Genomic DNA, 26,421 nt, shown 5'->3' with positions numbered 1-26,421 from the left:
TCCCAAGAAAGATATGAAACTGTTGAACGGTGGGTTTTTTTTTAATTGTGGTAAAATATACATAACAAAATAAACCATTTTAACCATTTTTAAATGTGCAGTTCTGTGGCATTAAGTGCATTCCTGTTGTTCAGCAGCCGTCCCTACTATCCATCTCAGGAACTTCTTCATCTTCTCAAACTGAAACTACTGTTGCAGGATTTTAAGCAGAGTTGTAAAGTGTTCCAATTTCAGTGAAAGTTGGCATGAAGTGTCTGGAGTCAATAAGAAGTGTCTGTTGGGGTGGTCAAGGCAGAAGAGGGTCTCTGAGCAGCCAAAATAGTTGTTAGAGAATCATGCATTGAAGCCAGCGTGAAGGAGGCCCTCTCACTTAACCTTTGTTCTTACATGTTGCACAATTCTAATTTACCTGGCTTCTACATCTTTAGGCACTGTCTCTGAGGTTGCTGGAGGAGTATAGCTGTGAGCAGACAGATGGCTGGAAACCATAGAAAGACACAGCTTTACGTACAACCTGAGGTTGTGGTCTGAGGATGTGCATCCTGACCTCAGTCAACAGATATCACGATGACAGATTACAGACTACACACAGGGTGGTGGTTAAAGTTCCTCATGATGACTGAGTCATCAGGAAAAGAGTAAATAATATCAGTGGCATAGACAGCAGCCGGACACATTTTACATGAGCTCTGTCCAGCAGAAACATGTGAGCCACTAATGCCATTTTAAAATTTCTAGTAGCCACATAAAAAAATGAAAAGAAACAAGTGAAATTAATTTTAATATATTTTATTTAACTTACTATCTCCAAATATTGTTTAAACATGTAGTTAATATTAAAACGTTATGAGTGAGGTATTTTACATTCTTTTTTTTCATACTATGCTTCTCAAATTCCAGAACATTTTTTAATATGTACAGCACATTTGAATTTGGACTAGCCACATTTCAGGTTCTCAATAGCCATGTGTGGCTAGTGGCCCTATTGAGTGGACAGCACAGTTTCAGATTTTGGCTCAGCTATTCAGAGGACTCTCATTCATAAGAATTAATTCCTCAAGGATTGTAGATGGCTGGTGTTTTATTATAGTAGTTTTCATTTACTAATTTTTCCTTTTACATTTGAAAAACTATTGAGAGTCCATATAATGCAATAATTAAAGAGCACAGATTTGAGGGCAGACTGGGTTTGAATCTCACCTCTTTAATTGCCCACCTATGTGAGTTACTTAATCTTGCTGTGTCTCAGTGTCCTCATTTGTAAAATGGGGGACATAGTAGTGCCTACCTCCTTGGGTTTTGTGAGGATTAAATGAGTTGTTATATGTAAAGATTTTATAACAGTGTTTGGTATATAGTAAGCACTATACATGTGTGCTTTTATCCTCTAAATATATAATAAATATTTAGAGGATAAAATATTTAGAGGATAAAAATATTAAATAAATATATAATAAATATATCTCCAATATGTTAAATGATTTTGATTCAGTACATTTTAAAGATGTTCTTGCTTTGGAGACTGCTTAATTTTAGATAGGTAGTTAACAGGTTTTCACAGGTGAAAAATGTTAAATTGTAATTTTGTGAGGATACTTTCTAATTGATATCTTTGGGTAACTAATTTTCTTGTTTGCTGCAACGTTGAGGGTGCTTAACAACCACAGAAATAGTGTAATTACTAATTAAAGGATTTAGGATTATAATTAAAATTAGGAAAAATTTGAAAGGATGATTTTGTCAACATTTAATTACTAGTACTGTTATAATTAAACTGTTCAATCTCAGAAATACTTTATCAGCCCTGCTATGTCTAGGGAGACTACCTAGTTCTATTTTTTTTTCCATTGGTATATTCTAACACTGAATTATTTTGAGATTTCACCTTCTATTATTATCTGTTGATAGGGTAGGAAAGAATAGTGAAAGTAAAACCAAATATAAAAAGATCCCTGTTTGGCACGTGGAAGACATTTAAGAGAAGTTCCCTTAGCACCTTCTAGAGTGAAGCATGGCTGGAAACGTAACCACATTAGGGTATGGTTATTTAAATGTCAAATTTTGGGCACAGAAGAAAGCAGTGCTTAATGAGGGGTTATTTAATTACGGCTGTGTTCATCTATCGTTGATTGACGGGCAGTGGAACAGGTAAGCAGACTCTATTTAGAATGTAATCAGCCCACTGCCGGCTCCCACACGCCCTCTCTCCTCCCCTTCCTGGCTAGCTCCTGTAGTCTCAGCCCACAGGTTGCTTCCTCTGGGACTTTTTTCATGACACTAGCACCTGGATCAGGCTGTCCTTCTGTGGATCTCATAGCACTCTGCTGTCCCCACTGTAGTTTCCTGGTACCTTCTCTGTCTCAGCTCCAAATTCAGTGAAGGGCGATGGTGACCGTGTGTGCCCCGAGCCTGTTCTAAGGCCACGTGGGGTGCAGTAAAATTACCCTAAATGAATGAATGAGCAAGTCTGTAAATGTGTCTGATTTGATACATACAGTGTAACACTGCTTCACACTATGGGTTTTGGCTCTCCTGCCTGTTCTGCAATGTCTTGTCAGAAAATAAACCCGAGAGCCTAATTTTAATCTCCTTTCTGTGGTTATTTGCCTCTAGACTTGAACAGACCTTCAAATACCATTGTTAACAGAGAATAGCTCATGGTCTAGTTGGTTTCTGGTAGGAGTCCTTTTGGAGAGTTGCTGATAATTAGACAGTAAGGCTTACGTGGGATAACTAGGAGGCAAAATGGGTGTTTTTATAATAGTGGTAGTAGCTGCTTATACTTTTGGTAATCAGGTCAAGGTAGCTAAGTTCCATGACTAAATTTAATGGAAAAATGATCTTTTGTGTTTGTTTTGCCGGCTTTTTTTGCTATGCAAAACTGTTACTGAAGTCTCTTGATCTGAAGCTTTGTGGTTAGCGATACAGTAGAAGACCCCGCTTGCCGCGGTTGATGAGAGATTGGCTGACAGTCACAGAAGTCTGGTGCTGAAGATCACTAAGATCAAAATTCTGCGCCGCCGTTGAGTCAGGCAGGACAAGACTATAAACATAGGGTTGGTGGTTTTTTTTGGAGGCTCCAATAGACATTTAGGTTTTTGCAAAATTTCACTGCCTTCGTATCTTGCCACCCCCAGAACAGTCTTCATTTGAGTGATCTGTACTTTTGTTTTGACATTTTTCACTGCTTGTGGGTGGAAGCCTTATTCGTTTGTCGTAAAACCATGGTTTATGATCTCTGTTACTACAAAGTGAGGAAAGGTCCATGTAAATGACCGCTGAAATCCTTTCTAGCGCTAACTGCTAATGGTGGTGCGTTAGCAGAAGAGAGTAGTCTCCGTGGGAAAGTCCTCTGTTAAGGAGGCTCTTGGAGGAGCAGCATCTGAGTTTGCGTTGCGTGTGAATTCTGAGATGGAGGGAGGCCAAGTGACCCAGGCCAAGAACGGAAGGCGGTTCTGTTCTGGGTGTGAGATCCATACTTTGAACAGATATGCCTGTGCCTCTGTTGTATGCCAGGCATTGGGGGAGATTCGCATGGCACAGGAAGGAGATAGATGTAGCACAAGAAAAGTGACATTCAGCAGATGTTTACACAACAAATATTTGCTACCTTTTATCATGTGCCAACGTGGTGCTAGGCATTGGAGACCTAAAGACACTCATCTGCGGTCTTCAGCGGGTTTGTAGTCTAGTTGACAAAAACATACCAAACAGGTGCCTTGTTGGGCCGAGAACACAGATTTTGGAATCAGGTAGGGCTGGAGCAAGCCCTGGTCCTGCTGCTTACGAAATGTGTGACCCTAAGCAAGTTACATGACATGTTGGAGCTTATCTCCTCATCCTAGAGTAACAGTGCCTCTCTCTCTAAATTATGGGGCGGCCATAGGGAGAAATAATATATAGCCTAAAAGAAAAGTGGTAGAATGGTGTGTATTCTCGTGGGAAAATGCCCCAAATGTAATGTTGGCCAAAAAGCTCATATTCTACTTATTGTAGTCTCACTGTAATAAAGAAGAAAAGGGCTTTGTGGTGGAGAAAAAGGTCTGAAAAGATATATACCAGCTGTTTAAAGTGTGGGTCATTAGGGGGGCGGTCTGTTTTTTATTACATGTATTATTAGATTCTAAAAAAAATTGTACATGTGTTACTTTGCTACCTAAAAGGTAATAAAGAAAAACAAAAAACCTCTTCGCAGGATTTCTGGCAGGATTGAACGATATTATGCATGGAGAATGCCCTGCATGAGGCCTAGCACATCGCGAGTGTCAGTCAGTAAATGGGTGCCCAAACCGTTACTGTTGGATGTGGCAGCTGAGGAGGAAGGCTGCTGGACTGCAAAACTCTTGAAGACTGAAGTTGGGTTCTGTGGTTTGAATTTCCAAGGTCAGTTATTTCTTCGGGCATAGGATTTTGGTTGTCTCCTGGGGGCCAGGTCCAGGGACCAGGGGCCTCGTGCTCCATGAGCTTTGACTGCCTTGGCTGAGAGAGAAAGACCCCCAGCAGGGTCAGGTGTGCCAAGTGAATATGAGCACTGCTCCATCTTCCCTCATTCTCTTTAAGAATAAAAACACATCTGCCTCATCTTGAAGGGAGGGTGAGGGGTAGCCTGCAAGCTGTGATGCCTGTCCTAAAAGAGACTTGGGACCCTCATGCACCATGTGGCTTTTGGAGTCACTCCTGGGTTTAGATTCGGACCTTGAGCAAGGTATTAAGCCTCTCTTGACCCTGCTTCTTCATCTGTAAAATGGGGTGATGCTCCTGTCTCTTTGATTTGCATATCGTAAATGGTTCTGTTCCTTGTTTCTGTTGGATGAAGGGTAGAAAAGAGTCTTTTTCTTTTGGAGGTAAGATGATGGGCTGTCTTTTAAGTGCAGTAAGTGCGAGTGAAGTAGATAGTTGAAATGACTCTTCATGAAAACAAGGTCTATTCTCTGGTTTTTGTTTTCTCTGTAGTCTTGATTTTTTAAATATTTGTTGCTTTGTGGTACTCTTCTCTGGAGAGTGTTTTGTTGCAAATGAAACAGTGTAGTTTTTCATAGGCATGATTTATATTGGGTGCCCATCCATCCAGGTGTGCAAGAGAGGGTCTTGGTTTTTACCTGTTGTCCTGGCAGTCTATCTTTTTTTAGCTCCCATCTCTTCTCTTCTCTTCTCTTTTCTTTTCTTTTCTTTTTTTTTTCACAAAAGAGACCATGTTGGGTTCTTAGTTATATGGTCACCTCAGTTATATCCCAGATGAATGCCTTGGACTTACTTTTAACAAATGCTGTCACTTAGCTTACCTTTTTCAGGGTCACACTGATAGTTAGGGAGCCCTCTTATAATATTTTAAAATATGGATGTGTCTTATGATCAGCTACCCTTTATAATTTGTACTTGATAATGTGTTTCTGTGTCAATTTTGTTTCCTGGTTCTCTTTTGTGATTTAATCTCAGTTCGTTTCTATAATTTTTAAAGTTCTGGGGTTTTTCTAACTTTTGCCAGTATCCAAAATTGTTGCCAGGTTTTTAAATAAATAAGAAAGGGAGGAAATTAGATTTGAGAGAATACTGTATGTCAGGCTTCTTGCTAGTCATTTTACAGACCTTCTCATTTAATATTGGGTAAACAGTGTAACTAAATAAACTGCTGAGAGGGAGGCATCCTGCTGGGCTGAGAATCAAGAAACCTGATTTCAGTCTTGGTTTTGTTACTAAGATTTATTAACCTTGACAAATTATTTCCTTCTCTGGGCTTCTGCTTCCTCATCTGTAAAATGGAGAAGGACTGGTGGTGAGATAAGCTTCCTTTCTGGCTCTAAGATTTGATGGCTGATCTTTATGATAGCTTAAATTTGAAACTCTCAGTATATCCCTTTTAATTGCACTGAATGCTTTTTTGAAAGGATTAAGAAGCAAGTGGTCACTTATTCTAAAATAACTCAAATTACCAAAACAATTTTTTTAATCTTTTCTTTTTCCCCAAACAGCTTTAGTGACTGTTGAAAAAAAATTGAGGCACCTATGTACTGTCCTTGCAAATTTGCAGCTTAAAATGTTTGCTTTTAATAGGACCGGTATGAATGTTACCTTAGGGAGCACACTATTTTATTTGTGTGTTAAAATATGGATCCTTGTGAGAATATCCTGAGTGCTGAGCCAACAATAATAACACGTTGACTACTTTTGAGACCAGAGGGGGAAGAAAACTATTTTGCGGCAGTGTAGGGACGTGATAAGACTAAAGGAAAGATGATCTGCCAACCTGAGCCCCATTTCCTCCCCTCTTCTGGATGGAAATAGCTAGAGCTTTCAACTTGGTCCAGAGCTGGCACTTCCCTGTGTTTACTGAATGGAGTTACTGAGGCTCTGGACCCTGTGGGGGGGCCTGGAAGGAGGGAGGTCCACATAGCAGGATAATCCCTGCTTCTCATACCTGGAAGGGCTCGCAGGAAGGAGCCTTTCTTGCTGACCTTTTCTCCCTGCTTCCCTCCCACTTTGTCTTTGCTTTGATTTTACGCCCTCTCTACTGGTTTGCAGGGAGAGGACTAGTCAGGGCCTAGGGGGCAGTGTGATGTGATGGAACAGGCACAGGCCATGGAGCCAGGCAGACTTGTGCTCACATCTGCGCTCAGCTACCCAGGTGCTGCGGTGCCCTGAATGCGGGCTGAACCTTTTTATACTTCAGATTTCTCCTTTGTCAAATGGTAACAACTCGAGTTGGTTTTGGTGCGAGTGGCAGAAACTATCTCTTGCTTTCTAACACCTTAGAAAAGAGGGGATTTATTGACTGGAAGGATTCTGGAGGGAGGGCAGAACAGCTGAATCTTCAGGTGGAGCAGTAACTGGGACAACGCTGGGACCCGGGCAGCGGTGGGGCGGCCTCCTCTCTGTGGCATGTGTCAGAGTCCGCGCCCTCTGCATCGGCAGATCTCGCTGGCGCTACCTTCGGTCTAGCCAGCTTCTGTTTGGCACTAGCGCCAGGATTCTCACTACCTCCTGGACTCCTGTGTTCGCCTCCTAAGGGCTCTTCCCGTTTCTGTGTTCCTTCTCCCTCAGTCTGTTCTCAGTAGAGCAGCCAGAGTGAGCCTGTAAAACATGCTGCTTCTGAGCCGAAAACCACCCCAGGGCTAACGATCTCCGTCTAAGCAAAAGCCTAATTAATGGTTTATCTCTTGTGTGCTACACTTGTCCTCTTAATTTCTCTGCTTCAGCCAGGCTGACTCCTCATTGATTCTGAATCGTACCAGATCCTTCTGCCTCAGGACCTTTGCACTTGGTGCTTCTTCCTGATGCTTCCTGGATGATCTTCTGTCAAGTTGTCTGCAGGTTTACTCTCTCACCCCGTCCGAGAAGGCTTTTCTAACCACCTTACTTAAAATTACAATTGCCTGTTCCCAGTCTCCTTTCTTGCTTTGCCTTTCTCCATAGTGTACGTCACCCCCCACCATACTACATATGTCCTACCTACTTATTTTGTCTCTTTCCTCAAACTGTAATTAAAACTCTCCAAAGACAGGAACTCTGTCTGCTTTGTCAGTGCTGAATCTCCAGTCAGCACCTGGCACACAGTAGGTAGTCAGTAAATACTTGTGGAATGAAGACATTTTTTGTCAAGTGTCTTCCTTGGTTGAGTCATCAGTGGCAAGAGGGATGGGTGTGTAAAGTGAGCATGACCCTGAAAACCTGTCAAGTGTGAGTCCCAGAGAGGAGGGCAGAGAATTGTCATCTGAAAGCCATCCCAGTTGGGGTCACTGAGGTTGCCCTGGAACTAAATCAATTGGTGTATGATTCTCTAGCAGGGGCTGAGAAAATGTTCATTCTTTTCCCTTTCTGAAAGTGCATAACTCACTGAAAATATTAGTATTCAAAATTCAGTCAAATCTCCGTAATAGAGGTTGCTGTTTGGAAAGGTGAAATATGGGATGTGTAATAAGAAAACTTATATGTAGCCTAATGTTTTAATGAGTAATAGAATATATAATTCTCTTTTTAAAAAAAATGGTGTTAAAATTTTGCAAATTGTACACAGGTTTTTATAAAGGTCCTTCTGGTATCTGAGCAGATCCAAATCTCAGAACCCAGCTCAAGTCAAAAAAGAGGTGACTTCTTAAGAGAGAGAAGGCATCGCTTTTCATTTCAGTCTGTCTGAATAGGAACTTTTTGCCTAGAGGCAGTCTCTGTTGAGTACATTCATCTTTGGATTTCATAATGAGTCTCTACTAATTTACTCTTTTGTATTCACACTTGACAGTGTTTTGCTTTTCCAAGGAACATGTATGTTTCCAAGGAACACGTTCAAAGTGAGTTCTTCCTTTATATAAAAAAAATAGTTTACTTTATGTATCTATCTGATAACTTTTAGACAGAGATTGTTTCTTACAGTTTCATAGGGATGAAGGACTTGAATAGTTGTGTTGTTTTTTTAGGTGTTCACTGTTTTGTTCCTGAGCTATTCAAGTAGAAACTTAAGCTTTGGAGTCAGACACTCTTGGGTCAGACACTCTGGCACTTCTTATTCACGTGACCTTGGGCAGTCCTTCAGTCTGTCTGTGGTGACAGGATCATCCTAGCAACCCAGCTCCATAGGCCTGTTGGGAGAGTTCAAGGATAGAATAGGGGTAAATGGAGGGCCTGTTGGTGAATATGGTAAGCCCTGAAATAATAGCTGTTTTTTTTTATTAATAAGTTGTGAAAGTCCTTTGAAGTAAAGTAACTTGTTATGAACTTCATTTTTATTTTAAGCACCTAAGATATGTCAGTACTAGCAGACTTTGAAAAAAAGGAAAAAATTGTAGCTCTGTGTGCATCGTACCTCCAACAAGCAATTTTCCTAAGCATGAAGTATGGACAAGGCATTGATTATGAACCCTGTCTAAAAACTTGGAGGTTTTGCTTTTTAAAGTTGATGACAAAGCTTAGGCAAGTCTCTTTTTTTTAATAATAGGTTTTGTATGGAGATTAGTAAATTAATGTTTAGTGTTCCTTTTCACAGTGATTTCTATATCCTGGTTACAGTTGTTATTGAACAGTGCTAACACCCAACTTTTTCTTCCGTGGAACTAACCTAATTAGGTGCAACTTAATCCACCACATCACTCTGCTGTCACAACAGTGGTCTGTCTTGTTTCGTTAGGACGTCTTATCATGGTTCATGTCATTAGTGCCTGAATTTAGATTCCACAAGGCCTAAGGGACATCTGTGGAACTATTTTCCCTTTGTAAATGGCATAGATAATGTCCAGACACCAGGACTTTTGTTTTCCATGCTTTAGTTTTGCTTTGTTTTCTAAAACTGAGAAATTTTGAGAATGGTAACTCAGAGCATTATAAGCAAATTAAAAATAGCATCATGGTTTTAAAGAGCTAACTCAAATCTGAAAGACAGACTGGACAGTCATTTGTAAAAAGACAGGAGTGCTATTGTATTCTGATTTTGTACAGATGAATAGTCTTTGCTATGGTGTATCTATACACATGATTATATTAAGTGTTCTTCAGACACATTACTAATTATTCTTGTTTGAAGCTTTGTTTCCTGCTGGCGAAAGGATTAGTAGTCAACTTTCAGTGTTAGCAGACATGAAAAAATAGGATTCGTATAATTATAAATCTTTATTGCTAGAGAAAAAATATATACCAGGAAATTACATAGATATTCTTTAAGGTTGTTTCTATTGGGAAAAAATATTTCACTGATTGTATAGGTTGAATAATTGGTACAGCTCTTTTTTAAATAACAGCTTCATTGATATTTAGTTCATATACCATAAAATTCACTCTTTCGAAGTAGACAATTCAGTCATTTTAATACATTCACAGATTCGTGTGATGGTCACCACTATCTAATTTTAGAACTTTTTCATCACCCCAAGAAGAAACCTGGTACCCATTAGCAGTCACTTCATATCCCTCCTTCCCCCAGTCCCCCAGCAACCACTAATCTATTTTCTGACTCTGAATTTCCTATTCTGGACATCTTATGTAAATGGAATCATACAGTGTGTGACCTTTTGTGTCTGCCTGTTTTCACTTGGCATGTTTCTCAGGTTAACCCATGTTGTAGCATTCACTTCATTCATTTTTATGACCAAGTAATATTCCGCTGTATAGATAGATACATAACATTTGTTTATCCATGCATCAGCTTGGGCTTTTTGGCTATTATGAATAATGCTACCATAAACATTTTTTTCAAGTTTTTGTGTAAACATGTTTTTAATTCTCTTGGGTATATACCTAGGAGTAGATCAATATGTTTTAAAAAATACATATAGGAAATATTTTCTTGAATTTTACAAAGAAATATGTGGAAAGAAGTCTTTTTTTAACTGAAGTATAGTCAGTTACAATGTGTCGATTTCTGGTGTACAGCATAATGGTTCAGTCATACATATACATGCATATATTTGTTTTTATACTCTTTTTCATTGTAGGTTACTACAAGATATTGAATATAGTTCCCTGTGCTGTACAGAAGAAATTTTTTTTATCTATTTTACATATAGTAGTTAGTATTTGCACATCTTGAACTCCCAATTTATCTCTTCCCACTCCCTGAAAGAAGAAGTCTTATTGTGAGAATTGTTAAAACACCTAATTTAAATTTTTGAAAGGTCAGGAAAATTTAATTAGAACATCTATTAGTGAGATAATCTTTCTAATTGAATAATTAGAATAAATGCATGCTTCTTTGTTCTGATTCCCTTCTATGATTAACTTTGCATTTTAGATAGTTTGAACTATCAACACTAGATAAAATTGGTTAATTGAGATGTTGTTTCATAATGGGGGAGTATATTGTGAGTGGGAAGGTATTTATTAAAACTTTGCTGTCTTCATTTTTTATTTGGAAGCAGTTTAGAGTGGTGGTTCAGACCATAGCTTTGGAGTCAGACACATAGGGCTAAATCCTGACCTGGGACTTACTAGCTCAGTGACCTTGGACAAGTTGTTTAACCTCTCCAAGTCAAGCCTCCTTTCCCTAATCTGTAAAATGACGGGTGGTATTTGTCTCACAGAGCTGGCGTGAGAATTCAGAACGTGTTAAGTGCAGCACGGTGCCTAGTAATCAGCGCTGATAAATGGGGATGGGAGTGCTTTTTCCCCAGTGCGGTGAGTTTTCATTTAATCCTGGTGGGTTACACGAGGCCCTAAGAGCAGTATCTTTCAAGTTTCTTGGACCAGGACCCACGTTAAGAAACAGCTTTTACCAGGTGATCTACTCTTACACACACACACTCACACTCAAGTATCTCTATATATGGATATATGTAGTCAGAATTTCAAGAGACAGCACGTAACCTTCACCTGTATAGCGTACTGTTTTATTTTTAATTTAAAATTAACAGACTTTTTTAGAGCAGTTTTAGGTTTACAGAAAAGTTGACCCGAACAGTTTACCCTATTATTAATCTCTTGCTTTAGTGGGGTACTTTTATTACAAATAATGAACTACTGTTCAGACATTATTACTAATTAAAGCCCTTAGTTTACGTGAGGGTTCACTCTTTGTGTTGTACAGGTCTGTGGGTTTTGACAAGTATAGAGTGTCATTATCTATGAGGATAGTGTCACACAGAGAGTGGTACTGTAAAATCCTTGTGTTTCACTTACACATCCCTCCTTCTACCCTCAGACCCCGGCACAGGCTGATCTTTTGACCATCTCCATAGTTTTTGCTTTTCCAGAATATAGTTGGAATCATACAGTATGTAGCCTTTTCAGACTGGTTTCTTTCACTTAGCCATATGCATTTATGTTTCTTCATGTCTTTTTGTGACTTGATAACTCATTTCTTTTTGTCACTGCATGATATTCCATTGTCTGGATATACCACAGTGTATTTATCCATTCACCTACTGAAGGATATCTTGACTTCCAAGTTTTGGCAGTTATAAATAAAGCTGCTTTAAACATTCATGTGTAGATTTTTGTGTAGATATAAGTTTTCAGCTCATTTGGGTAAATACCAAGGATCTTGATTGCTGGGTCATGTGGTAAGAGTATGTTTAGTTTTATAACAGACTGCCAGACTGTCCTCCAAAGTGGCTGTACCATTTCACATTTCTATCAGCAGATTCCTGTCGCTCCACATCTTTGTCAGCAAATGGTACCGGCCATCCTGCTAGGTGTATAGCGGTATCTCATTGTTTTAATTTGCAGTTCCCTAAGGATCTGTGATGAGCATCTTTTAATATGCTTATTTGCCACCTGTATATCTTCTTTGATGAAGTGTTTGGAGCTTTTGTCCACTTTTTCCCTTTTTTGGGGTCCATTTTTTGGATAGGTTCTTTGTTTTCTTACTGAGTTTTTAGAGTTCTGTGTGTATTTAAGATACAAGTCTGTTATCAGATACGTGTTTTATAAATACTTTCTCCCAGACTCGAGCTTGTCTTTTCATTCTCTTAATACTGTTTTATATTCTGTTCCATTAAAAAATGAAACTAGTCCTGAGGCACTGGTTTTATAGCACATTAGTAGGTCACAACCTGTGGTTTAAAAATCAGTGTTTGTTCTACTTCCATAATGTTCACATGGACAGTGTCAGTAAAGTGACCATCATTCTGGGCAGTGATTCCCAACACAGGTGAAGAGAGGTGTCCAAGTTGGTACTGCCCTTTTCCTGTTCTAGAGGATGCTGTACATTTTCGTCAGTAGACTGACTGTGGTCAGCTGCATCACCTCCACACAGGGTATGTAGTAAGGACACGTCTAGGCATTATGGGATGCTTCAAGCATTTTGCATTTCTGTACGGTTTTAGACAGGTCCCCTCAAAATGCATTTGCTTTTAAATACTGGAATGATCAAGTATACAAGGGGAAGGAAAGTGAAGATGTGTTGTATTTCCAGGAGTAATGTACAACTGGATTTCACCAATGCAGGCTGATGAGATGAAGTTTTTGTATGATAGAATATATATATTTTTAAATGTAGATGCTACTCAAATATTTAAATGTATCTGTCCTCTCAAGAAGGTTAAATATGTACCCCTGCAGTATTACACATCTCATTTATTTAGAAAAAAATGTTCATTGCTCTTCAAAGGCCAGTTATATTTCTTTGCCAAAGGTATACAAATTCCAATTATGGAAATTGAACTTCATGTGATCTTACTAAACTACTCCTTAATTTTGTTTGGAATTCATTCTTTTCCCCAAAATTTGCAGGAGTGGGGTTGGGGTTGGGGGTAAGACTCACCCCCTGATGCTCTGCAGTGCCACCTTGTGGAAAAAGGGAAAGCTTTAACAAGGGACGTCCATGGGTCTCTAGGTTTGAGTGAAACCTGCCAGATATCACAATGTGTACATATCACAATGTATTACACTAACATTTAAAAAATATTTTTTTCCATTTCCTCTCTAATGTGGACTATCTCAGTGATGAGGGGGGTAAAATACTGGCCATCTTTTTCTATAGAGACCTTGAATATGAGAAGGTAGACACCTACCCTTTGTGACTCAACCCATTGTAAAAATTTTTTTTATATAATTGAGAGAGTTTACTGAGTGCCTACTATGGGCCAGACACTACTCGAGGCACTGGTGATACAGCAGTGGACTAACTAAAATCCCTGCTCTCAGGGGACTTATGTTCTAGTGGTAGGAGGCAGAGGATAAACAAATAAATATACATCATAGATCAGGTGGTGGTGAATGCAAAGAGGAAGAAAATAAAGCAGGGTGAGAGGACAGAGCATGGTGGAGCAGTGATGTTTGGATAGGATGGTTAGGGAGAGTTACCCTGATAAGGTGACATTTGAGAAGCAGTCTGAAAGAGTGAGTGATACAACCCTGGTAATAGCTGGGGGAAGTGTGGTCTAGGTAGAGAAGGGCAAGTGCAAAGGCCCTGAGGCGGGAGCTGGCTTGTTCTGTTTGAAGAACAGTGAAAATGCTAGTGCGGCCGGAGCAGGGGAGTGAAGGGAGGTCTGGGAAGAGGTAAGATCGCCTGGGGTGTGTGTGATGCAGGTCATGTGGGACCTTGTAGACAGTACCTAGGATTTTGGAATTTATCCTGAGAGAGGAAGAAGACCGCTAGAGGGCTTTGTGTGAAGTGATATATCTGAAGGGCAAGAGTGAAAACAGACCGATTAGGTTGCTCTTGAAAACGTCCAGTCCAGAGATGGTGGCAGCGTGGGCCAGGGTAGTGGCAGTGGAAACAAGTGGTCAGATTCTGGGTGTACTTTGCACTTAGGGGCAGCGGGATTGCTGCTATGCTGTTTGTGGGCTGTGAGGGTGAAGGCAGTCAAGGGTGCCTCACAGGCCTGTCTTATTTTACGCTCCTTGCCTGTGCAAGTGGGCAAGAGCTCCCCAGGGTTTATTTTTCAGTCTTTAAGAGGCTGATACAGGGGACTGGGACGAGGCATTCAAGGTGATGATGCCTTAGGCTTATTTTTCCTTACAGCCCTAACATTTCTGAGAGTCTAAATTTGTGAGCAGTGTCACAACATGTTAGGGCCAGAAGGGAGCTTAGGGTTAATTCTCATGTTGGGACATGTGGCCCACTGGAGGGCTGAAAAGGTCCTCTTCTGGCCCCTACCCCTGCCCCAGCTGATCCTTTCTGTGGCTTTTGTGAGCTGTTTACTCATAAGCTACTTGGTGAGTCATTATACACATACAAGTTACTAAAATTTAGTATAGCTTTTATTATCTTATTACTCCTCAATTATTTTTTGTCATCCCTGAGTTTCTTTTCCACTAGGAAGTAGAAGTAGGTTGGGTTGGTGAGCTGAGGGATCTGCTGCTTTACCTGAGTGGCCAGGGCCAGAAAATTCTGAGACCTTGTCCTATAGGGTATCTCACCCATGTTACCCACTGGGCTCCTGATGAAAAGCCAAGACCCAGAGGTGAGCGAGGGATCAGCTTCTCCAGACAGTCACAGCAGAGCCTGGGAGACAGCTTGAGCTCATATTCTAGGCTTCTTCGGCCTGCATAAGTCAAGTTCCTTTTTTCCTTTTCTGGAATTTTACAGTTTTTGCTTTTTAAAACAGCTTTCCTGAGGTATAATTTATGTACCATGAAACTCGCCCACTTTAAGTGAACAATTCAATACTCTTTAGTAAATTTACAGAGTTGTGCAACCATCACACCAATCTAATTTTAGAACTCTTACCCCCAAAAGAAATTTTGTTCCTATTTGTAGTTATTCCTCCTTTTATCTAGTTTCTGTGTCTATGGACTTGACTATTATGATCATTTCATAAATGGAATCATGTAATTTATAGTCTTCTGTGTCTGGTCCCTTTGACCTAGTGTAGTGTTTTCAAGATCTAGTGTAGCCTTTATTAGCACTTTGTTCCTTTTTATGGCTTAATAATTTTCCATGTACAATATATTACATTTTATTTATCCATTCATCAATTGATGGACATTTAGGTTGTTTCCACTTTTGGGCTATATTGTGATGGTGTTATGAACATTTGCATATGAGACTTTGTATGGACATATATTTTTATTCTCTTGGGTAGGAATAGAGTTACTGGGTCATATAGTAAACATATTAAGAAACTGCTGAACAGTTTTTCAAAATGGCTATACCATTTTATATTTGCACCACCAATGTATGAGAGTTTCAGTTTCTCTATGTCCTCATCAACCCTTGCTTTCGTCTGTTCCTTTTTTTTTTTTTAAATGGGTGACTTTTTCCCTCCAGCTTTGTTGATATACAATGGACATACAGCATTGTATCATTGACATATAATGTTGCATAACACTGTGTACAGTGTGATGATTTGATGTATATGTATATTGTAGATAGTTCTCATTTTTTAAGGGCTCATACATCCCTAATTTGTGCTTTGCTTTGATTTCCTTGGACCAGGAACCTCCTTAAAATACTGAATTTGTAAATGTTTTAAACACTCTATGTAGTTTACTTAGGGATTGACTCCAATCGATTTTCTTTACGTAGCTCAGATGTTCTTGGGCATGAAGATGAGGTGACTTGATATGGTTATGCAGCTGTCTGCCTGCTAGCCTGCCCCATCTTTCATTTGCTGAGCACCACTTACATTTCACTCAGGCACTGAGTTAGAACACAGGTCCTGCCCTCAGGGGCCTTATGGCTATTCTGTTTTTTTAAATAACTTTAAAAATATATATATGCAGCTTGAGACACACTTAGATGATTTCAATACCAGGTAATGGGTCATAACTCACTCTTGTGAGTCACAAACACTGTTCCAGTAGAGGATGTAATCATGAAAACCATTGATTATTTAGTGTAAGAATGCTGTGCTAGAAAGAGGCAGTCAGTTATGGGAGAGCAGAAGAAGAGGCTCTGACTCACATTGGGTCAGGATGCGTAGACAGTGGTGTCAGGAAGTACCTCCAAGAGGAGGTGGATGTTGGCACTTGGTGGAGAAGGAAGGACAGAGCGGCAGGGCCTGTTAGCGTGGCCTGCCCGGGCAGAGGGGACCATCTGCGGAAGGGCACGTACAGGGCATCTCATCGTCTCATGCTGTACTTGATACAGCACACAGTATAAATCTTTGTGTGTTTTTCTAACTGTAGTTAACCAAATCTTTTCTTTTAAACATACTTTAGGAAGGATAAACATCTGCTTCTTTTTTTCTTTGTTTTCTTTAGTCCCCATAAGTTTTAACCCTAGAATTGGGTTGCATCTCTATTTTATACATACTAGTAAAAAAGAAAAGTATAATAAGTATAATAATACCCATTTGTAAGGTGCACTATGATTTCCAATGTTAGAATATTTTTTTAAAAGTTCATCTAGAATTAATACATATGATATTTGTGTTGGAGATTCTTCAGTTTCTTTTAGTCTGAGGAAACCTTGCTAGAATCATGGCAGCAGTCATGTGCCTCTTCAGCTCTTATTTTAAGGGATGCTTTAGGGAAATATGTACCATCCAGGTCAATGTCAGCTTAATTTATCTTGAAAGCTTAATTAATTAATTAATTAATTAAATTTTAAACATTTTTTATTGAGTTATAGTCATTTTACAATGTTGTGTCAAATTCCAGTGTAGAGCACAAATTTTCAGTTATACCTGAACATACATATATTCATTGTCACATTTTTTTTCCCACTGTGAGCTACCACAAGATCTTGCATATATTTCCTGGGCTATAAGTATAATCTTGTTTATCTGTTCTACATTTTGAAATCCCAATCTGTTCATTCCCACCCCCCCCCTTGAAAGCTTTTAAATCTGTCATGATTGTAATGAAATTAGGTTCGAGAGATTAAGGGAAATGAATTTTGCTAAGATTAAGAAAGATAGGGCTTAGAGACTATAAAATGGAATTTAAAAAGTGAAGTAGTGTTTAGTGACTTTTGGATAAGTTATCTGAGAGTTTTTAGCTTTTCAGAATAAATGTTCAGACTCACAACTTCGCCATTCTGCCTCTCCTCCATCATGTTGAACTTATTCGTGAGCTGAAAAGTCTTGGTAATTCAGTAAGTGCCCCCAAATAGTGTCATGCCATTGTTCATTCTGACAGCAGGTTCCTAAAGAACTCTGCTTTCTGAGCAGACAAGCACAAGTTGTGCCTTCTTGGGTGCTCCAGGGGCTGCTGTGCCCGTGGTGGGTGTGAGCATGCGAGACCCTGGTTCTGGCCAGAGGCCTGACTTCCAGAAGCAGGTGGTTATGCAAACCTTCACTAGCTCGTGGTGTGCAGAGCAGATCCTGGGATGTTGTGATAGGACAAGGTGTAAGTGGAGAGAGAGACTGGAGAACTGAGGGGAGGAGGTGCACTACTGATTATTAGTGAGTTGCAGTCATAGCACTTAAAGATAATTTTTTAAAAATATTTTTACTGTTTGAAATTTTGATTTATAAAAAGTGTGGTTTGGGGAAATATATTATTAGATCTTGAAAAGCATACATAGGCTATGAAATCACATGGGAAAATATTTACCATTAGAAGTGTGTATGTGTAAACAGGAATAAAAGTATATTCCAGTTGTTTGGGTGAAGCTGTTACAGCATTAAGGCTGCTCAGTTCTGGACTTGTTTGCACTGGATCCAAGAATTACCTATTTCATTCCAAATTCTGTAGATTCCAGACACTTATGGAAAGTATTTAAAAAAAAAAATTCCTCTGTGGGTTAGTAAGCAGAAATAATTTCTTGTAAAATAGAAATTTGTTTATAATATCCTAGAAGAATTGAAGGGAAAATGCTTGTTTATTGAACAGACTGGCTGTACCTTCCTTCGATCTTGTGCAGTGTTTCCTTAATTCTGCGGTATGGTGCAGGTTTTCTATTTCGTGTGTCATTCAGGGAGTCGACCAGATTTCAGTGTGCCTGCCATACTGCAGATACTGACTAGGCAACAGGAATGGAAGATTCAAAAATGAGTTACTGGGAGGAGCACAGAGCCCAGCGAGGGTGGGAGGCATATTAATTCTGTGATGTAATAAAGATCTGTGTGAAGAGTTACTGGATCACAAAGGAAGGAGCGTGTAGCCTTCCTGGTGAGAGGAGGTGGTGAAGGGAGGTTTTGCAAAGGTGATAGCGTTATGAACTGAGTTTTGAAGGGTGAATAGGAGTTGACAGGCAGACAGGAAGGGCATTGTGGCAGAGGGACAGCTACCTGAGAGAACTTGACTGGAATTGAGGGAGCAGGACTTGGTGTGGGAAAGTACTAGGGCTGGAAGGCTTGGGAGGTGGTGAGGAATCAGGTTTGCTGTGCTAGGAGCCTGCAGTTTCTCCTGTAGTCCGGGCTTTCTCGGGGGGTGTTCTGTGGGAATCCAAACCCTGTGAGAATCTCTGGGGGGAAAAAAATCAGGGATCACGCAGACATTACAGCGTTAGACTCTGCTCAATAAAGAAACCTGTTTCCTGTCTGTAAACCAGAAAAAGTGTTTTGGGAAGGACTGCTGTTAGGCAATGCAGAGCTCCTGAATGTTTCAAACAAGGGAGGGACTTCCCTTGGTTGACATTTAGGAGATGAAGTGGCCGCAGTGAAGGGTAGGTTGAAGGGAGGGGAAGTTGGTAGCGAGGAAACAGCGTATAGCAATTAGCAATTTTGGTAACAAGGTCTGGCCGTAAATATAAAGATGTTTAATCTCAAAATGTAAGAATTTAGGGCACTTCTAAGAAAAACATATTCTAACAATGAACTAAAATACTTGACAGCTGAGATTTTGAGAGAAAAATTTGGGGACAAGTGCAGGTTTTGTTTCTGATTTTGATTAAAGATGAAATACTTTATAATACTGTCTGATTAAAGAAAAGCTTTGGTTTAGATTGTACTTTAGGAGTAATGTTTTTTAAAAATTCCTTCCAATAAGATCTCTTTAGGTCTTAGATCAAAGTGGTAGGGGTTTTTTAAAGATTTAAAAAAAATAATGCTGGACAATTTTTATTTTTTAATTTTTCAAATACATTATAATGATTTTCACTTAAGGGCCACTTTTTTCTATTACTATGATATGTTATTTCTTCAGTCAGTTTTAAAAAATAAATTGAACTTTAGATCTTTCTGTTATGAATTTTTAGGTGCCCTTTATATAGTAAGGAGATTAGCTTTTTATTTGTAATATGAATTGCCAGTATTTTCCCCCAGTTTGTCTTTTTTTGCTTTGTAAAAGATTCTTGATAGGTAAACAAGTTCTTACCATACAGCACAAGGAACTATATTCAGTATCTTGTAGTAATCTATAATGGAAAATAATCTGAAAAGGAATATATGTGTGTATATGTATAACTGAAACATTATGCTGTACACCAGAAATTGACATAACATTGTAACTGACTATACTTCAATTTAAAAAAGAAAAAAAGAAACAAAAGAAAATGATGAAGGGAAGGAAAAAGATTCTTGAATTTAATTACTTGTATATATCTCTTTTTATAGTGTCTGGTTTTTGAGTCATAGTTAGAAAAGGCTCTGTATGCCAAGGAAAGGAATTTACTCAGTTTTATCCTAGAATTTTTATAGTTTTGTGATTTATATTTAAGTATTTGATCTTTTAGGAGGGAGCTTATGCTTGTGTATGATATGCAGTATGAATCCATTTTTTTCCCAGATGGGTATTTTAATTGCTCAGACATCATTCATCTTTTCCCTTCAGTTTTGGCATACCTCCCGCATTTATCATTTCTGTTTCTGGGCTTAATGATCTGTCCCATTGTTCTATTTTTGTGCTGGTGCCATACTGTTTTGAGGCTTTATAATAGCTGGTAGTGCTAGTTCCCTTCTAATATTATTCTCTTTTGGCGTTTTCCTGATTTGTCTTACATTTTAACTTTTCTACGTGAACTTTAGGATCAAATCACCTAATCCTGTATGCAGTTTGGTGGGTGGGTGTGAGTGGAATCGGGGTGGGGGAGTGGGGAGGTGCAAGAATCACTTTCAATTTACAGATGAATCTCTTTAATGTTAAGGACCCTAAGTTGAAGCTTTAATTTCATCTTTCTCTTACAGATGATATTAACCGTGTTCTTGAGCAACAATGAACAGATTTTAACAGAAGTTCCTATAACACCAGAGACAACATGTCGAGATGTCGTAGAATTTTGCAAAGAACCTGGAGAAGGCAGTTGCCATTTGGCGGAAGTGTGGAGGGGAAATGGTATGTATTAGGCTCTAAAAAGATGACTGAGTGCATAAAATCTAATATTTATCGAGTGCAAAATAGTTTCTGATTCTTTGTTATCTGAGGTAATGGGGACAGGATGTTACAAATGCTGTTTGTAAAATAATATGTTATGTGACTTGACCCTTTCCATAGCCGTCTGAAATAAGCTGGGAGGTGGATCCAGCTCCCGTGTGAAGTCTCTCTCGGTACCACTACTCACCAAGCAAGTCCTCTGTCCACGGAGACCTTGCAGTGTTTGTTCCATGTCAGGTTGTTCATCTGGTTTTCTTTTCCCTATGATAACTTCATGAAGACCAAAGATTATTGTGTTCCCCTTTATACAAAACCTTTTAAATAGTAGGACCTTCATACAGATTTGTTTATTAAATTGAGAAGAGTTAATACTGGCTCTTCCACCTCAGAATTTGTCAGCTAGCTGGGTGGAGAAGATCAGCATAGGTAATATGATTACTGAATATAGAAAACACTACAGAATAATTTGGACTGTAAAGGAGGCATTGGATTTAGATAGGGCAGGACATGCTAAGCAAGGGAAGTGGTGTGGAGGAAGGACAAGAAAAGAATCTGGATGTGCTGTGTTGTGCTCCCCAGGCAGTGTTCCCCCCGAGAAAAGGGGAACAGGGGTGGAGAACAGACAGCAAGGCCCCCTGCTTGGCAGAGGAGGGGCTCTAGTCAGCATTCAGCAGAGGTCCTGTGTGGACAGGGCTGTGTCAGCAAGAGCACAGTCAGCTGGAACACTGGGTGAGTTCGAGGTAATGATGAGATGGGCATCCAGTGAGTGTTTACAGGGCACTGAGGGATAGTCAGTGAATTCATACACTTTTTTTTTTCGATTCTTTAATTGAGGTATAATTGACGTACGACATTAAATTAGTTTCAGGTCTACCACGTAATGATTTGATATTTGTATTTACTGTGAAACAATCACCACAGTAAGTCTGGTTAACATCCATTGCCATACACAGTTACAAAATGTTTTTTTCTTGCGATGAGAACTTTTAAGATTAGCTCTCTTAACAACTTTCAAATACGCAATACAGTATTATTAACTATAGTCACCATGCTGTACATTATACCCCCCAGCAAAAGTTCTTGATATGTTCTAGACACAAGCCCTTTACCTGGTAAGTGATTTGCAAATATTTTCTTCCAAAGTCTTTTGCTTTTAATATTATCCTTAGAAGTCAGAGTAACGACTTTAAGGACATGTTGAGAGAAACTTGATTTTGATAAATGTTAGACTGTTACTAAACTAGAATTAAGAGGCAGGTCCTCAGTTATCAGTCTGAGAAGAAATGGGAGGGGGACAGGTAAGTAATGGTAGTTTTTCAGGGGCTTAATGTTCGAGCCTGATCCTTGTATCATGGTCTGTCCTTGCCAGCCTCTTAGCGCTCTTGCCCTTTGTTCCTTGTTATCACTTCTCATTCCTTCTCTGCCTCTTATATTAGCCAGGGGAAGGGGGAATGATATTTTTGCATGAGTTTCGTAGCCCTGGATTGTCCCGGGCCACTTGAGATGTGAGTCACTCAGTACTGTCCTTGTCTCCAAGCCCATTGGACATCATAACCCATGGCTTTATCCCATCAGGAATGAGAACAGCCTCCTCAGAGCACAGAGAGTCACAGTGTACTGTGTTTGCTATGGTTTCTGTGCATTGTCTGGAGCCATCCTAGAGCCCGCCTACCTTTCTTGGTTAGCTTCTGTTCGCTCTTTGCCTATCATTCCTTCTTTGAATCTCAAAGGGTGTTAAGTGTCCTCCCCTTTGCTCCAATACTATCATTGTATTTCTCAAAATGTATAGTAGCTTTCTGGGGGAGAAGGGATAGACTAGGAGTTTGGGATTAGCAGATACACATTACTGTATGTAAAATAGATAAATAATAAGGACCTACTGCACAGGGAACTCTATTCAGTGTCTTGTAATAATCTGTAATGGAAAACAATCTGAAAAAGAATATGTGTCTGTGTGTGTGTAACTGAATCACTTTGCTATACACCTGAAACTAACACAGCATTGTAAATCAGCTATATTTGAATGAAAAAAAATAAGCAAAGAAAACAATAGAGTAGCTTTCATGTCTGTCTGATTGGACTGAAATTCCTGAAGGCAGAGACTTGTTTGTTCACCATCATATTCCCAGCGCCCAGCCTTGTGCTCATACTGAGTCCTGAGTAAACTCTTTAATCAGTGAGCAAAATGGAGCAGCAAAGCGGGGATGGTGGATGGACTGAAAGGAAGGGGGAAAAGTACAGCCTTTCTCAATCTTTTTATCCTACAAGAACTGTTAGTAATTTTCAGGTTTCAGAGAACTCTTTGCATAAAAATGATTGCATCTGTAACTCATGGTACATTCCTCTGATCAATATGTCATAAACACAGTACTGCAGTATAATTGTCAGTGCCTTTGAGAAGTGTATTTCTTTGTGAATCTGTGTATTAGTTCACTCAGGCTGCCATAACAAAGTATCCCAGACTGAGCAGCTTAAACAAGAGAAATGTATCTTTTCACAGTTCTGGAGGCTGGAGCTCCGAGATCAGGGTGTCAGCAAGGTTGGTTTCTCCTGAAGCCTCTCTCCTTGGCTTACAGATGACTGTCCCCTCCCTGTGTCCTCACGTGTCATCCCTCTGTGTCTGTGTCCTGATCTCTTCTTACAAGGACACCAGCCACACTGGATTAGGGCCCTCCATGAGGACCTTGTTTTAACTCACTACCTCTTTAAAGATTGTATCTCCAAAAAAGGAGCCATTCTGAGGTACTAGGGGTTAGGACTTCAACATATGAATTTACATGGGGGGGGCAGTTGAGGGGACGGACCACACACAGCCCAGTTCATAACAGTCTGTTAATTTGGCTAGTTTATTTCCCCACTCTTTTTGTTTCCATTTCTCACACAGGGTGTCAGCTCCAATGCAAATCAGGAGTGTAGGTAGGACCTTCAGTTTTTCCTTTTGTGAATTTCTGCTTGATTTTCTTTCCACCTTATCCAAGAACGCCTGAAAGTCTTACCGTAGATGTCTGCCTTATATAAGGAGTTATATGTATAGTACATGATGTATGTAGGATAGTTTTGTTTCCACTTTAAAACAAATAATGTTTTTGTTAACCTTTCTTATTTAAAAACAGTAGTGAAGCTTAGCTTGCTTTTTTTTAAAAAATTAAAGCATAGTTGTTTTATAGTGTGTTAATTTCAGGTGTACAGCAAAGTGGTTCAGATATATAGAGAGATATATAGATGCACATGCATACATACACATATATGTATGCTTTTTTAGATTCTTTTCCATTATAGGTTATTATAGGATATTGAATACAGTTCCCTGTGCTGTACAGTAGGTCCTTGTTGTTTATCTGTTATATATATGGTAGTGTTTACATGTTAATCCCAAACCCCTAATTTAGCTCTCCATTCCCCTCTACCCTTTCTCCTTTGGTAACCATAAGTTTGTTTTCTACGTCTGTGAGTCTGTTTCTTTTTTGTAAGTTCATTTGTACCTTTTTTTTTTTTAGATTCCACATATAAGTGATATCATATGATACTTGTCTTTCTTTGTCTGACTTCATTTAATAAGATAATCTCTGTGTCCATCCATGTTGCTGCAAATGGCATTATTTCATTCTTTTTATGGCTGACTAGTATTCCATTGTATATATACATACCACATCTTCTTTATCCAGTCATCTGTCCATGGACATTTAGGTTGCTTACATGTCTTGGCTGTTGTAAATATTCTAGTGCTGCTGTGAATATTGGAATAAGTCTTCATCTTTTCAGAGTGTATGCCCAGGAGTGGGATTGCTGGATCACATGGTAATTCTGTTTTTAGTTTTTTAAGGACTTGCTTAGCTTGATTTTCTTGAAATTAACCTTTTCTTAAAAGATTTTTTAGTTGTATAAATTTCTTCTAAATAACTGGCTTAAGGCAAAATGGGATTTAATTTTTATAAAGTTATGCTCAGATTTGGTAGATTTAAATAATGGTTGTAAATTGATTTTATTTAATGTAAAAATTTGTAAATTTTTTTTTTTGCTTTATGAGGGGGAGGTAATTAGGTTTATTTATTTATTTCTGTTTGGAGGAGGTACTGGGCATTGAACACGGACCTCGTGCATGCTAAACATGCGCTGTACCACTTGAGCTGTACCCTCCCCCTGTAAATTTTAATTAATGTAAAAAAATGAAAATTTATTGACAGTGTTGATTAGTAAAGTGACTTAACACTAAAGCTACTAACACCATAAACTAACACAATATAAATAAAAATATGGCCTAAGAGATAACTTTTTGCAAAACTGAGGGACATGATTAGGCTTAAACAGGGGCCTCACAGCTATAAAATTACAATACACATTTAAAAAAAATTTTTATAGGCCTGTATCCATAAAAAGTGTTACTTTCAAAACCAAAAATATGGAATGACTTTTACTTCTTTAGTGTTGAATTTGTGCTTGTTTTTAGCTGTAAAATAGTCAGTTCTAAGTTAAACTAAGCACACACAGATTTCATTTTCGACTGAGATGAGATACTTTATGTCCTTGCCTTGATGTGCGTTGGGTGAGACAGAGCTTGCCTGCACATGTGGGAAGATGAAATGGCAGCAGTACTGTGTGTGTTGCATTTCTGTGAATGGTCGGATTTTCTTTGTTGAAGCCTGGAACTTATCTAGGGCAGAGCAATAAATCACACCTTGAATGTAGGATTGGGCTGCAGCTCGAAAAGTTCTTTCTCTTGACTCAATGTCAAGGTCTCAAACTGAACAGGAAAAGTCTCTCACACCCCCTCATACACTTGTGTTTACACATTTTTTTAAAAAATTGAAGTATAGTCAGTTTACAATGCTGTGTCAATTTCTGGTGTACAGCATGGAGTTTCAGTCATGCATATGTACACACACATTCGTTTTCATATTTTTTTTATTTACACATTTTTAAAAACAATTGTGTTAAAAGGAAAAATACTGTTCAGTTTTGTCCTGCGATTTTCCCAGTCAGGTTGCTTTCTATAAGCTTTGGGACTTGCTGATACCCTTTCTCACTTTCAAGCACAAGTGGCCTTGGGCACATTTCAAGATTTCCTTTTTTTTTTTTCCCCTCCGATTGAGAGAAAATTCCGTGGGACATTCTCAGTGTTGTGCAACCATCTCCAAACTCTGTAGCTCCCCATTTCTTCCTTCCCAGCCCATGGCAACCACTGGACTACTTTCTGGCTCCACGTATTTGATTGGTCTGGGTCCCTCGTATAAAATGGAGTCATACAACGTGACTGTTTGTACCTGGCTTCTTTCACTTAGCGTGTTTATAAGATTCATCCATAATATAGCATGCATCAGTACTTAATTCTATTTTTTTTAGCTGAATAATATTCATTGTATGATATACCACATTTATCCATTCATCAGTTAATAGATATTTGTGTTGTTTCCACTTTGGGGCTACTGTGAATAATGCTGCTATGAATATTCATGTACAGGTGTCTGTGTCAGCTAGCTGAACTGGCCGGAAGTGCATTGTCACTCCTTTGTATATCTGTATGCCATGTGTAACATTCTAGTGAATGACAAGGTTCAGCCAGTTTGTTAGTGTGTTTCTTTGAAAGAGTGGGAGGAACACTGCTTCATGATAAATACAATAGAGGGCATTTTTTTCAAAATGTTGCAAAATTGCTTTTATGTTTACTTCTTTGTGTTAGGTAAATTATTTCCCATTCATACTCCTGTTTTTACTTCAGTAAAGTTAAAATTTAGTGCTTGTAATATCCTTGAATTCTAATGTATATGTGTGCATTTATTTAAAATTATTTGTATTTTTTTTTTACTTTTGCTAGGAGTCATTTAGTTTGTTTCTGGGAAAAGTAAGATTTTTTAATTTGTT

The 26,421-nt window shown here is 38.9% G+C and overlaps 1 protein-coding gene across 7 annotated transcripts in view; it reads left to right on the top strand.

The window, feature by feature from the left end:
• PPP1R13B (protein phosphatase 1 regulatory subunit 13B) overlaps positions 1-26,421 on the top strand; it is a 75,506-nt gene that overhangs the window by 9,030 nt on the left and 40,055 nt on the right. For 2 of the 7 annotated variants that reach the window (XR_012073845.1, XM_072963789.1), the window contains exons 1-2: positions 16,301-16,409; positions 20,376-20,523. Coding sequence is in view for 6 of the 7 variants with exons in the window: in XM_072963789.1 (XP_072819890.1) it covers positions 16,323-16,409; positions 20,376-20,523 (235 nt within the window). In the remaining variant the exon portion in view is untranslated. Of the gene's footprint in view, positions 1-16,300; positions 16,410-16,451; positions 16,472-18,895; positions 18,917-20,375; positions 20,524-20,682; positions 20,800-26,421 lie in introns of those variants that run through there. The other 5 variants (XM_072963793.1, XM_072963791.1, XM_072963792.1 and 2 more) reach the window with 5 other exon arrangements.

Source organism: Vicugna pacos, chromosome 6 (assembly GCF_048564905.1).
Source record: "Vicugna pacos chromosome 6, VicPac4, whole genome shotgun sequence".
NCBI classification, from domain to species: Eukaryota; Metazoa; Chordata; class Mammalia; order Artiodactyla; family Camelidae; genus Vicugna; species Vicugna pacos.
Note: the sequence above shows the minus strand (reverse complement) of the source record. Positions and strands in the feature narration are given on the sequence as shown.